This window comes from Chrysochloris asiatica, unplaced genomic scaffold, assembly GCF_000296735.1.
Source record: "Chrysochloris asiatica unplaced genomic scaffold, ChrAsi1.0 scaffold00093, whole genome shotgun sequence".
NCBI classification, from domain to species: Eukaryota; Metazoa; Chordata; class Mammalia; order Afrosoricida; family Chrysochloridae; genus Chrysochloris; species Chrysochloris asiatica.
In genome coordinates this window covers 11537136-11549638 of record NW_006408611.1, presented here as the reverse complement: position 1 = coordinate 11549638, position 12503 = coordinate 11537136, and the positions used below count along the sequence as shown (strand labels likewise).

General features: G+C 43.6%; 2 protein-coding genes across 2 annotated transcripts in view; one reads left to right on the top strand and one right to left on the bottom strand.

Annotated features, from left to right (window-relative positions):
• Positions 1 to 8673, bottom strand: part of ELMOD3 (ELMO/CED-12 domain containing 3) — a 30012-nt gene extending 21339 nt beyond the window's left edge. The window contains exons 1-3 of the mRNA XM_006866608.1: positions 8620 to 8673; positions 3894 to 3971; positions 3331 to 3400 (exon numbers count right to left, since the gene is read on the bottom strand). Of these exons, the coding sequence (XP_006866670.1) occupies positions 3331 to 3400; positions 3894 to 3971; positions 8620 to 8673 (202 nt within the window). The remainder of the gene's footprint in view (positions 1 to 3330; positions 3401 to 3893; positions 3972 to 8619) is intronic.
• A 2424-nt stretch (positions 8674 to 11097) lies between these two features.
• Positions 11098 to 12503, top strand: part of RETSAT (retinol saturase (all-trans-retinol 13,14-reductase)) — a 26395-nt gene continuing 24989 nt past the window's right edge. The window contains exon 1 of the mRNA XM_006866591.1: positions 11098 to 11260. Within this exon, the coding sequence (XP_006866653.1) occupies positions 11098 to 11260 (163 nt within the window). The remainder of the gene's footprint in view (positions 11261 to 12503) is intronic.

Below are 12503 nucleotides of genomic sequence, written 5' to 3'. Positions count from 1 at the left end.
TTTCTTGCTTCTGCCACAAATTCCCCCAGCTGTGAGCCTTCCAACCTTCTAAGTATTTCTTTATATGTGGTTCAGAGTTCTGGGACCATTCCCTGAGCCTGCTTGTTCGGGTATTCTGTGTTGTTGTTGGCGGAGCTCTCTGCTATATGTCCACCTGACCCGCCATCTTGTTTGTTCCCTCCCCTGTGTGTTTTTGAATGACTGGTTTTCCAGATAGATTGCCAGGTTTTTCTTCTGCGGTATTCCTGGGTGGACTTGAACCAGCAGACCAGTGCTTAACCATTTGTGCTACCCAGAGGTAAGCTGAAAACACAAGCGTGCAGGAAATAGCAGTAGCCATGCTGTCCAGCCCTTTTCTCCAGATCACAGCTGTTACTGTCTAGCCCAAATTGTTAGTGGCATTTCCGGTCACTGGCTTTTCTTGAGATGAATAGCAAAAATTATGATCTCTCCATTCGCAATGGTAACAGTAATTTAGGGCAGCCCCTCTTTGACTCCCAGTCTTGGCTGAGGAAGTCACATGCCAATAAAGTGCTTTGAGAATATACTCGACAATTAAATAAGGTACTACCGAACACTCTCAAAACTAATCACAAATAGTAGAAAGCAGCAGTAGAAAGCAGCTGGAACTACAAAGAGGCTGATGGCCCAAAGTACTCACTATAGCCCAACTTTCTGCTTCTATTTGATGTCCTCTGCTTACTAGTTGCTTTCCTTTGGACAAGTTATTTAGTCATCTGTGGCCCTCTTTGGGATAGCTGTTTTACAACTTGGAAGGTTGTTTTACAACTTGGAAGAGAATGTGGCACAAAGGTAAAGACTCAATAAATGTCAGCTATTATGATCAACAAAACTGTGGGCTCGGGTCCAGCAGGGCAGAGGATAGTCAAAGCATGTGAGGTAGGTCCAGAGGTCTCACATGTTTGGATCTCTAGAAAACTCAATCTTATCATCCCTAAACTGTGGGTGGGGTGGCTGACCCGGAGCCTCAGAGCTTCCAACGTGGACAGCTCCAACAAGGCACAGAATACTCTGGGCACCAAGGACATAAAATGTACTGGACCCTCGGGAGATGAAAAGAAGGGACAAAGTGGCCACATAAAACAACATGGAAAAGTGCAACCGCAATGACGGCTACTACTGCTGAGGTGGAAAAGGGTCCCTGAACTCGTCACCCCTCACACACAGCCCTATTCCTTCTTCCCTTTCAAATCTTCACCGATGCCCTTACAAATCCTCCACAATGTGGTTAATCTTTAACCCCCCCCATATCTCACCTACAAACCATCTAATCAAAGATTGTAACCCAGGAGAAGAAACCGCCCAATAACGGTGTAAGAATCTGCTGTCTCAGCACATCAGTCAACAGAAAGGGCAAGTGTCAACTGGCAATATCATCTGGTGCCTAAAAACTGGACACAAATGCCTCAATGGTAGTCTCAAGAGGGAACTCTTGAAACCAGGTAGTCCTATTTCTGAAGAGGACCCTGACAAGTGTGATTCTCCCCTGACCAGCAAAAGAACACAGAGAAACACCGCTGACGTCAGTACAATTCTTTATCTTGTATCCTTGTTTCAAATGCCTCCTTTATTTGAAGTCTAGTTCTTTAGTTCATAAGCAGATAGCGTTGCTGTTTTAGCCAGCCTATTAACTTAAACTGGAGTCCCTGGGTGATGTAAGTCGTCATTGAACTTGGCTATTAACTCAAGTTTACCCAGAGGCATCTTGGAAGAAAGGCCTGGTGATCTGCTTCCCCCCAAAACCAGTCACTGAACCCCTGTGGAGAACATAGCAGTACCCCAACACACCCGAGGTTACTGTGAGTTAGAACTGACTTGATGACAACTGGATTGAAAAACAAATTTAAATTAGACAAGAGCAATCTGAAAACATTAAAAAAATGGTTTTGTACAATTAAAAGTATCTGGCATATTAAAAAATAAAGCATCACGGCTATTAAAGTGAAATCTTAAATGAATGTATGCTCAGAAAAAATTGGACTCTTGTAGCTCTGTAGGATACGCACTGGACTACAAACCACAAAGTCAGCAGTTCAAACCCACCAGCTGCTCCTTGGAAACCCTATATAGGGTCGTTATGAGTCAGAACCAATTCAACGACACTTAACAACAACAACAACAAGAAAGACAAAGTTGGGGTGGCATTGCAGGATAAATACCGGACTGCTAACCACAACATTGGAGTCCTGGTGTAGTGCTGTAGAGTAAAGCACTGAATCACAAGGTTGGTTTGAACTGCAAGGTAAGCAGTTCAACTCCCCCAGTTGCTTCTTGAAAACCCTATACAGGATCAGTATGAGTCAAAACCAACTCAACAGCACTTAACAGCAACAACTACAACAAGCATAAGAACGGCAATTCAAACCCACTAGTGGCTCTCGGAAACCCTATACAGGGTCGCTGTGAGTCAGAACCAACCAGATGGTACACAATACCAACAAAAGACACAATTACATGAAAAGGAACTTTATGGATCTCCAAATTGTTTTTCTACATTAGAAAGTTTTTTTAAAGAGCATCATATTTGTGTGTATTGTTATTGTTACATTTTTAGTTTTCAGGAGTTAAAGATAGCTAGTGCTGTTGAGGCTAATGGTCACACACTATGATTTATATTTTATATACCGAGCACTTTGTTTACATTCTCTCATGGAATCCTTACAGACTTCCTATAATACAGGTTTTGATATAATCTCTGTTTTATAGATAAAGAAAGTGAGGTTAGAAAAGTTAAGTAACTTGTTCAAGGCCATACAGCTGGTGGGCGGCAGAGCCAGGATTTAAACCAGGGATATTGGACTCGTTTCTGAACTGGAGAGTGTCTTTCTCTGCAATCAGTCAAGTGCAATGAGCTTTAAGCATAGCATAGTAAAGAGCCAAGTAGGACAATTGTTCAAAGTGTTTCACATACACGGTCTCAGTTTTCATTTTTTTAACATCCCTTTGAGGGTAAGGGAAGTATAGTACCTCCACTGTGGAAACAGAAATGATACGACTTGTTCTAAGGCACATAGTAGGCCACTTGCTGTTGTTGTTAAGTGACATTGACCCTGTACAGGGTTTCCAAAGAACGGGTGATGGGTTTGAAGTGCTGACCTTGCGGTTATTAGTTCAGTATTTATCTTACAGCACCATGGTAGGTCAATAGCAGAGGAGAAGCTGAACTTAGGTCTTCGGCTCCTAATCACTATTGATACTAATTCTCTTGAGGAAAGTCTACAGAATTCTGCAGGGCAAGAATTGACAGAAATTCAAAGGAGGTCTCACTCAGGTCCACCCAGACTCCCAGGGCCCTGAAGGGGACCTTACCACCTGGCTCCCATCCATTAGCTTCTGTGGTCAGGGCTTGGAGGATGCTGTGGTTCTTCAACTCTGAGATCTGTTAGGGCAGTAGAGCTTTAGTGTAAGGATGAAGTCCACGTCTCCCCAGCCACACAAACACTGCCCCCTTCTGTAAGGAATGCCCCTGAAATGGAGGTTGGAAAGATCTAGTGGACCCTGATGGGTTATGTAAAGCCAGTCTTAAAGTGAAGTACTTGGAAAACTCCACTTGCAATATAGAAGTTAGACAGGCTAGGGGATAAGTGTGTGTCTTCCTTGATGTGTGTCTTCCTTGAATAGTAAATAAACCAAAATCTACACAACGCAGCTGACACTGAAGGGCTCAATGTACTTTACACTCTGCATCATTATATCATTACCTTACTCCACTGAGATGGTTTTTGCATGTTTGTCCCTCATACCCCTCCTCAGATGGAATGTGAGCTCCTGAGGGCAGGCCTATGACAGATAGCACAGTGCCTGGGACCCCTCAGCAGCACACAACAAAAGCTTGTATTAGAAGCAGGCATGGAGATATGGAAAATACATACAGGAATTCCTCTGAAAGTGGGGAGAACATGATTCTCCTTGTCATGTGATGGAGGGTACCCAGGAGACACTCTCTCAACCTGCAGGAAATAACGAGGGTCAATCTTATGAACACACATCAGTCCCACAAAGATGATACTATGAAAGTTGCATTTTTTCCCTCCAGTACCACAAAAAATGTCCATCTGGCATTGTTGATGCCAGATGGAATTTGGTTGAAAGCAGCGAATACTATAAATAAGTTTGTGTTTTATTGATTATGCAAAAGCATTTGACTGTGTGGATCATAGCAAACTATGGATAACATTGCAAAGAATGAGAATTCCAGAAAACTTAATTTTGCCCACGCAGAACCTAAACCTGTACAGAGACCAAGAGGCAGTTGTTCTAACAGAACCAGGGGATACTGTGTAGTTTAAAATCAGGAAAGGTGTGCACCAAGGTTGTATCTTTTCACTATCTTTATTCAAGCTATATGTTAGGCAAATAATCTGAGAAATTAGATTATATGAAGAAAAACATGGCCTCAGGGTTGGAGAAAGACTCACGAGCAACCTGTGATATGTGGATGACACAACCTTGCTTGCTGGAAGTGAAACACTTACTAGGGAAGATCAAAGACTACCTACAGCTTTCAGTATGGAGGCTTTACTTCAATGTAAAGAGAAAATTCTTACAACTGGACCAATAAATAACATCAGATAAGAGGAGAAAAGATTGAATTTGTCAAGAATTTCATTTTACTCGTATCCACAGTGAATGTTCATAGAAGCAGCAGTCAAGAAATCAATGAGACATATCGCATTAAGCAAATCTGTAAAAGACCTCTTTAAAGTGTTAAAGAGTACAGAGGTGACTTTGAGGACTAAGGTGTGCCTGACCCAAGCCATGGTATTTTCAATCTTCTCATATGTATGTGAAAGCTAGATAATGAATAAGGACGACTACAGAAGAACAAATGCATTTGAATTATGGTGTTGCTGAAGAATATTGAAAGTACCAGGGCTTGCCAGAAGAATGAACAAATCAGATTTGGAAGAGGTACAGTCCAAGTGTTCCCTAAAAGCGAGGATGGCAAGACTTCATGAGTCATACTTTGGACATGTTGTCAGGAAGGACCAGTCCATGGAGAAGGACATCATGATTGGTAAACTGGAGGGTCAACACAAAAGACGAAGCTCTCCAATGATGTGGCTTGGCACAGTGGCAACAAAAATGGGCTCAAACGTAACAACAATTGTGAGGATGAGTGGGACAGGACCAAACAGTGTTGTATGTAGGATGGCTATGAGTAAGAAACAACTCGGCAACACCTAACAACAACCACCACAAAAATAGGATGAGTTCCAGAGAAGTCACTAAAAAGAACACTGGGAAAGAAAACGGTTTAATCTGACCTTAAGAAAAATTTCAAAAAAACTCAGTTAATGTTATCTCAAAAATCTTAAGCATCTGTTTCAGCTCTGCCTGAGTGAAGCTCATAAGGCAGTTTCTTCTGGCCTTAATGCTCAGTCAAACCTTTTCCCAAGTTGAGCTTAAAAAAAGAAATACAAAAACAACTGACCATATGGGGGGCAGGCTTGCAGGGTATACCCTCTGGTTGGTTGATGATGCATGGAGGGGATAGTAACCATGGCAATGATACGATACACGATAGAATGAATGTAAAACTAATGTTCTCCCATGTAAACTATCACATAATTAAAAAAAACACAAAACTGACCAATTGTTTGTAACTCACATCATAGGTTCAGTGAGAATTTTCTTAAGATGTTAAAAAACAAAACTCTAAAGGTTAAGGTTAGGGTCAGGTCACACATTAAGGGAAACACAAATAATTCTTAAACATGTGAAAAAATGTTCAATGTCCCTCATAATAAGAGACACACCAATTAAAAAGACTCTGAGGAGATATATTGCCCCCCCCCCCTTTTTTATAAAAAGTTTTTATTGTTAAGTGAATAATCATTCAATTTACATGGGGGAACATCAGTGTTACGATCATTGTTTCATTGCAATGATTACAATCTCCTCTGTGTATCATCATTCAGTAGTATTTGCTTCTACTCCCTCTGGGTTGTTTTGGGGTGTGTGTGTATACACAAAAACACTCAGGAATATATAATCATTTCAACAACCTAAGGATACATTCTGCAAGCCTGTCCACTGGCCACCAGCATCTGGCTGCCAGCACATAGCTTTTCTCATTTCATGAGTTTAGAGTTGAAGTGATATTTTACACTTAACAGATTGGCAAAGATCAGAAAGCTTGGCTGGCTATAGTGCAACGTGTTACATCACACTGGCCAGTAAACTGTTACCATCGCCACGGTTTCACAATATCTGACAAAATTATATTTGCTTTGTACCTTTGACCTTGTAATTCCATCCTAAGAATTTAACCTACAGATAAACACGTCCATACAAAATGGCAAATTCACTGTGGTGGCGGTAGCGGTTATGTGCTGTGGAGCTGGTTCCGACTCACAGCAACCCTGTATAGGATTTTCCAAGGCTGCAAATCTTTATGGGAGCAGAAAGCCTCATCATTCTCCTATGCAGTGGCTGGTAGATTCGAACTTATGACCTTTCAGTTAGCAGACCAACATGTAGCACACTACACTACTGTTGTTGTTGTGCCGTGGAGTCGGTTTCGACTCATAGCAACCCTGTACAGGGTTTCTGAGGCTGTCAATCTTTATGGGAGCAGAAAGCCTCATCTTTCTCCCACAGAGCCGCTGGTAGTTTCGAACTGCTGACTGTGAGATTAGCAGTCTGATTCGTAACCAATAGGCTACCAGAGCTCCTATATTCACTGTTGTTGTTGTTAAATACCATTCTGACTCACAGCCACCCTGTATAGGGTTTCCAAGGAGTGGCTGGTGAGTTTGAACTGCCAACCTTGAGGTTCAAACTGACATTATGGTCCAGTGTTTATCCTACAGCACCACACTGTAGCACACTTGTCAGAAAAAGGCTTACAGGACCCTCAGTGTCCACTAAAGAACTGATTAAACAAATTAAATAAAGTATATCTACTCCAGGAGATCCTGTGTGGCCATTGAAGAGTTCCACAGGGACAATATGAAGCAACCTACACGATACAATAAGAGAAAAAAGCAACCCAAGACCAAAACCAAACCCACTGCCACAGAGCTAATTCCAGCTGACTGTGACCCTGTACAGAGAGGTTGGAGGCTGGAAGCCTCATCTTTCTCCTGAGGAGAGGCTGATGGGTTTGAACTGCCAACCTTGTTGTTAGCAGTCCAGTGCTTATCCTATAGTGTCACCAAAAAAATCAAAGGACAGAATATATACCCACTCAACTGTTTGTGTTTTTCTCAATAAAGAAATAAACACATTGGCTTGTCTCGGGAGAAACTGTTTCCCGAGTTCTATCCACGGGAAACTGGTGGCTGAGGGACAAGGGTAGATGACGTCTTTTTCACTTTTCTTATATCCTTCTGTACGGTTTGGATTCAGAATCATGTGAAAAACGTCATTTTCTCTAAAACTAAATAATAGAAAAGACATTTTTAAAAAAGGAATCATCACTTATATCAAAGCCCTAGAATCCCACATACACTGTTACTCTAATTTCTTCTGTATATTTTTGCCAACTGGTGTGGCACTGCGGGTTAATGTGCTGGACTGCAAAGTTGGTTTGATCTGCAAGGTTGGCGGTTCAAGCTTACCAGCTGCTCCTTGGAAACCTTATACAGGGTCACTATGGGTCAGAACCGACTCGACGGTACTTAACAACAACACTTCTTAAACACAGCTTTGATTTCTTTATTCCCAAGATGCAAGACTGAACGCCCAAGTACACCAGAGCAAAGCAAACTGCCCAAGAACTGGCTTCGTGATGCCTACATACTGTCACCTCCCACTTCAGTCCAATGAACACATACCTCTCCTCATCCAATGAACACATACCTCTCCTCATCTCCAGCCCTTTGCTTATATGGTTTTACACCAGAATACAGCCCAAATAAAGCACACCTGACCCAAGCCATGGTATTTTCAATCTCCTCATATGCTTGTGTAAGTTAGACAAGAATAAGGAAGACTGCAGAAATAAGGAAGAAATGCAGAAGAATCAATGCATTTGAGTTATGGTGTTAGCAAAGAATATTCAAAGTACCACAGACTGACAAATCTGTGTTGGAAGAAGTACAGCTAGAATGCTCCTTAGAAGCCAAGATGGCGAGACTTCATCTCTCATACTTTGGACATATTGTCAGAAGGGACTAATCCCTGGAGAAGGACATCATGTTTGAAAAAGCAGAAGGGGAGCAACAAAGAGGAAAAGCCCAACAAGATGGACCGACACAGTGGCAGCAACAATGGACTCAAACTAACAACTGTGAGGATGGAGCAGGGCTGGGCAGTGTTTGTTCTGCTGGACATAGGGTCACTATGAATCAGAACCAACTTGATGGCATTTAACAACAACAACAACCTATTATGGGGGAGTACTGTGGCTCTGTAGGCTAAGCACTGGACTCCAAACCATAAAGTTGGCAGTTTGAATCCAGCAGCTGCTTCACGGGAGAAAGATGAAGCTTTCTGTTCCTGCAAAGATTTACAAGCTCAGAATCCCTATACAGGGTCCCTATGAGGTGGAATCGACTAGACAACACTTAACAACAATGACCAGATTACTACTAAACTGTTACTAGTAATCCCAAACCAACACCATCGCTCCCAAATAGGAATATCGCTTACCTGTCCATCTTTTAATTCTTTCTCATTATGGTAAGAGCAAGAATTTTCATTCATGGCTCAAACCTTTCGACCAAGTGAGTGTTATCCTTGGGCTCAGAAAAAGGTTTAATAAGGTCCAAGAGCCAGAGATGCAACTATGCTACATTTGCTGCCCTTTTCGGCAGTCATGCCAACTAGGAGTAAGAAAACAGTCCCTTTGGGCCATCACCAGGGTGTAGGAGGTTCCAGTGAGTAGTGAGAGATGTCCCTGTGGTCTTTAAAGTCTCAGCTCTGAAGTTAAAAAACAATAAAAAAGGAAAAAACAAAACTGTTTTCATCATTCAGCAATGTTGAGAAAAATGGACTTTTAAAATCTTTAAGTAGTTGTGAATTTATTCTGAATACATAAGCAACCTAACTCTTATTACCCAGGCCACAGGATGGAAAAAAGGGGGCCCCAGAGGAGATTTGGGCTGTTTCTTATTGTTTTGTAGACAGCAGCAGCACTATTGGGAACAGTTAGATCTGTTTGACATGAAGTTACTGGACCTTGCTGTCATTTAGTGCCGTTGAGTTGGTTCCGACTCATGGAGACCCTGTACAGGGTTTCTGAGAATTTAAATCTCTATAGGAGCAAAAAGCCAAATCTTTCTTCTTCAGAGCAGCTGGTGGATAAGAACTGCTATGGTTAACAACAGTCCGATGCACAATTCACTACACCACCAGCACCCCTTTTTACTGGGTCTTAGAGAAGTTTACCAAAGAGGTAAGGCAAATAGGTGGCGACTTGGTGGGTGGTCTTAGCTGAAGTGCTCAGGTTTTGCTCAGGTCTCAGACACAGGTTGGGTCTGGTGACTTAAAATCTAGATCTAGTTTCTGTATGTTAAAAAATAAACTGCAACATGATGTCCTAACTTCCCTTCAGTTGTCATTAATGTTGCCCATGTGGCAATTGTTGTTGTTGTTAAGTACCATGGAGTCGGTTCTGACTCATAGTGACCCTTCACAGGGTTTCCTAGGCTGTAAATCTTTATGGGAGCAGAAAGCCTCATCTTTCTCCCAGGGAACAGCTGATAGTTTCCAACTGCTGACCTTGAGGTTCACAGCCCGACTCGTAACCACTACGCTACCAGAGCTCCAATTTGGCTGTAAGTTTTTAATCTCATATTATCTGTCTCGAGAGAAGGGCTGGACAGGTCCATACTTGGCCTCCACAGCAATAGTAGACAACACATTCAAGCATTAACCAACCTTGAGAAGGCGGCAAGCACCACGGGTCAACCTTCTCAGGAAGGCTCTCTGCCACTGTATAAGTAGCATGGAAACACGACACACCTGCTAGTGCCTCAGTTCTGGCTGGTACTGCTGGGCTTTCACAGGGACAATTATTGTGTCAGTGTAAGGAAACAGCAAAGCCACCATCACTCAAGCAAGTACTTGTTATGGAGACGTTCCTTGCAATATTAACATGCTTAGAGATAGGCCTAAGGAAATGGCCTTCTTAAAAAGATGAATCCTTTTCAAATTAATAAAATATTTTTGGGGTACCCACTTTAGCCTTCTGAACTGCAAGGTCGTGATTCAAGCTCATCAGCTGCTCCTGGGAAACCCTATACAGGGTCGCTATGGGTCGGAATCAACTCGACAGCACTTAACAACTTTAGACAAGAAAGTACATGAAGGGGTTATGACTTTTCAACAGTTTGCAGGAACGAAAACTTTCTGGGTCCACATCTTATACACAGTTATACACATGGTATGACAGTTCTCTGGTCCGTTCACCAGGCTTGTCGCTAAGCGCTTCTTCAGCTCGCGGCAGCCTCCACGGAGTGGGGTGCTTGGGAGACTCAGTCAAAAGCCTGCGAACACCACCAGGTTCCCGCGGCGGCGGAGAAAATCATTTGGGATGATTGCAAAAGAGATCATAATCTGTCAAGATACATGCTCAGACAGGGACTATTTGGGGACCCAGGGAAGAAACTTTCTCCTTGCTTGGAAGGGGAAAACAGAGAAAACAGTTTGTCTCAGGTCATTCAGCAAGCTACCGGAACCCAGCTCTCTGGTTTCCTAGTAGGGATTCTCTCTGAAACCTGCCACTCCCTGCCTGTTTCGCCACAGGGTGAACATGTCCCCCAAATGCCTACATCTCCTATTCCCTGATCGCCCGAAGCATTACCAGTGGCTAGGATCCAACAGCTCCTGCAGGGCCTCCTCCGCTAATGCACACAAAGCCTTCAGGGCATACTTCGTTGGCCCAGAAAACCACATTTCCCGACAGGCAACGGAATTTACACGCTATAAAACGGGTATGAGGTCCCGAAAGGGTCAATCCGCGCCGAGTGTTGGCCTATCACTTGAAAGACTTGGGCAAATACTCCAAGCTGCCTTCGCCTCCCCTGTGGGAAGAGCAAACCGCAGGAGGCTGAGCCTCGGGGGCGGGGCCACAGGGGGCGCTACCCAGCACTGTCCCAGTCCGCGACCTGCAGTCGAGTCGGCACGATGTGGCCTGTGCTGCTGGTTGTGCTGCTGTTGGCGATCCTTTACATACTTTACTATGTGCGGTTCTCTAGCAGCTCCCCGAACCCCTTCTGGGAGGATGTCAAGCGGACGCCCGCGCCCCTGGTGACCGACAAAGAAGCGAGGAAGAAAGTTCTCAAACAAGGTTAGTGGGAGGGATCCTGGCGTCCGGCACCATGCTCATGGGCCTCAGTTCCACCATATATAAAGTGCTGGGACTGTTTCCTTGCATGTGTGTGTGGTGGGGAGACCTGTTGTAGTAGCGGCTCCTGGAGAGAGTCCCCCGCAAGCCCAAGGGCGAGGGCACCGTCCTTCACCTGCCAGTCTCTGCACAGCCAAGTCCTGACCCCGCCTCTTGGCATCTCCGCGACCACGGGACAGGCAGGGAGAGACTTTTCCCCGACTTGGCTCCAGCCTTAATTTTCTTCTGCCAATGCTATTATAGGGGTTCAGAGCCTGGAGGAACTGCACAGAAATATCTTTCAACTTGCCAAGGAAATTGTGTTTTGTTTGTCAAATGATGTGAGTATTTATTTCTGTGCTGCCGAAGTCAAAGGAGTAGCCCTGGTTCTAAAATTGAGGGAGGATTGGCAAAGTGCTTCAGGCTCAGAACTGCGCTCCCTTCAGATGAAAACCCTCATTGTCTTTAAAATGTCTTGAGATTGCAGCTAAGATTTGAGGAGTTCTGCTCTAGAAAGAAAAAGAAAGAGAAAGAAAGAAGGCAGGGAGGGAGAAAAGGTGGGAAGGAGGCAGGGAAGGAGAGAAGGAAGGAATAAGGGAGGAAGAGAAGGAAGGAAGAACCCCCAGCTTGACTTTTGGGACTTCTTTCACCTACGTCTGTATGGCGGCTTGCTACACAGTTGTTTTAAGTGCAAGGACGGTTAGTCTGAAAGTCTGAAACTTTTCGGGAAAAAGCAACCTGGTGCCGCTCATCAAAGGCAGTAAAAGAGAGTCAACAGTCAGGGAGTGGTCTTATGTTGGTTCACATCAGGAGATCACATGTCATTGCTGGGGTGATTTAGCTCTTGCCTATCAAAAGCCATGTTTGCCCTTTAAACTATGCGCCTTGTAGTTTAGGAGGAGGGGGCTGGAAATAAACCTAGGATTACACAATGATACAACCTTGCTTGCTGAAAGTGAAGAGGACTTAACACATTTACTGATGAAGATCAAAGAGCACAACCTTCGGAATAGATTACATCTTAATGTCAAGGAAAGAAAAATCCTCACCACTGGTCCAATAAACAACATTCTTATCAGTGGAGAAAAGATTGAAGTTGTCAAGGACTTCATTCTTCTTAGATTAACTATCAACACTCAAGGAAGCAGCAGTCAAGAAATCGAAGGACGTATTGCATTAGGCAGATCTGCTGCACAAGACCTTTCTA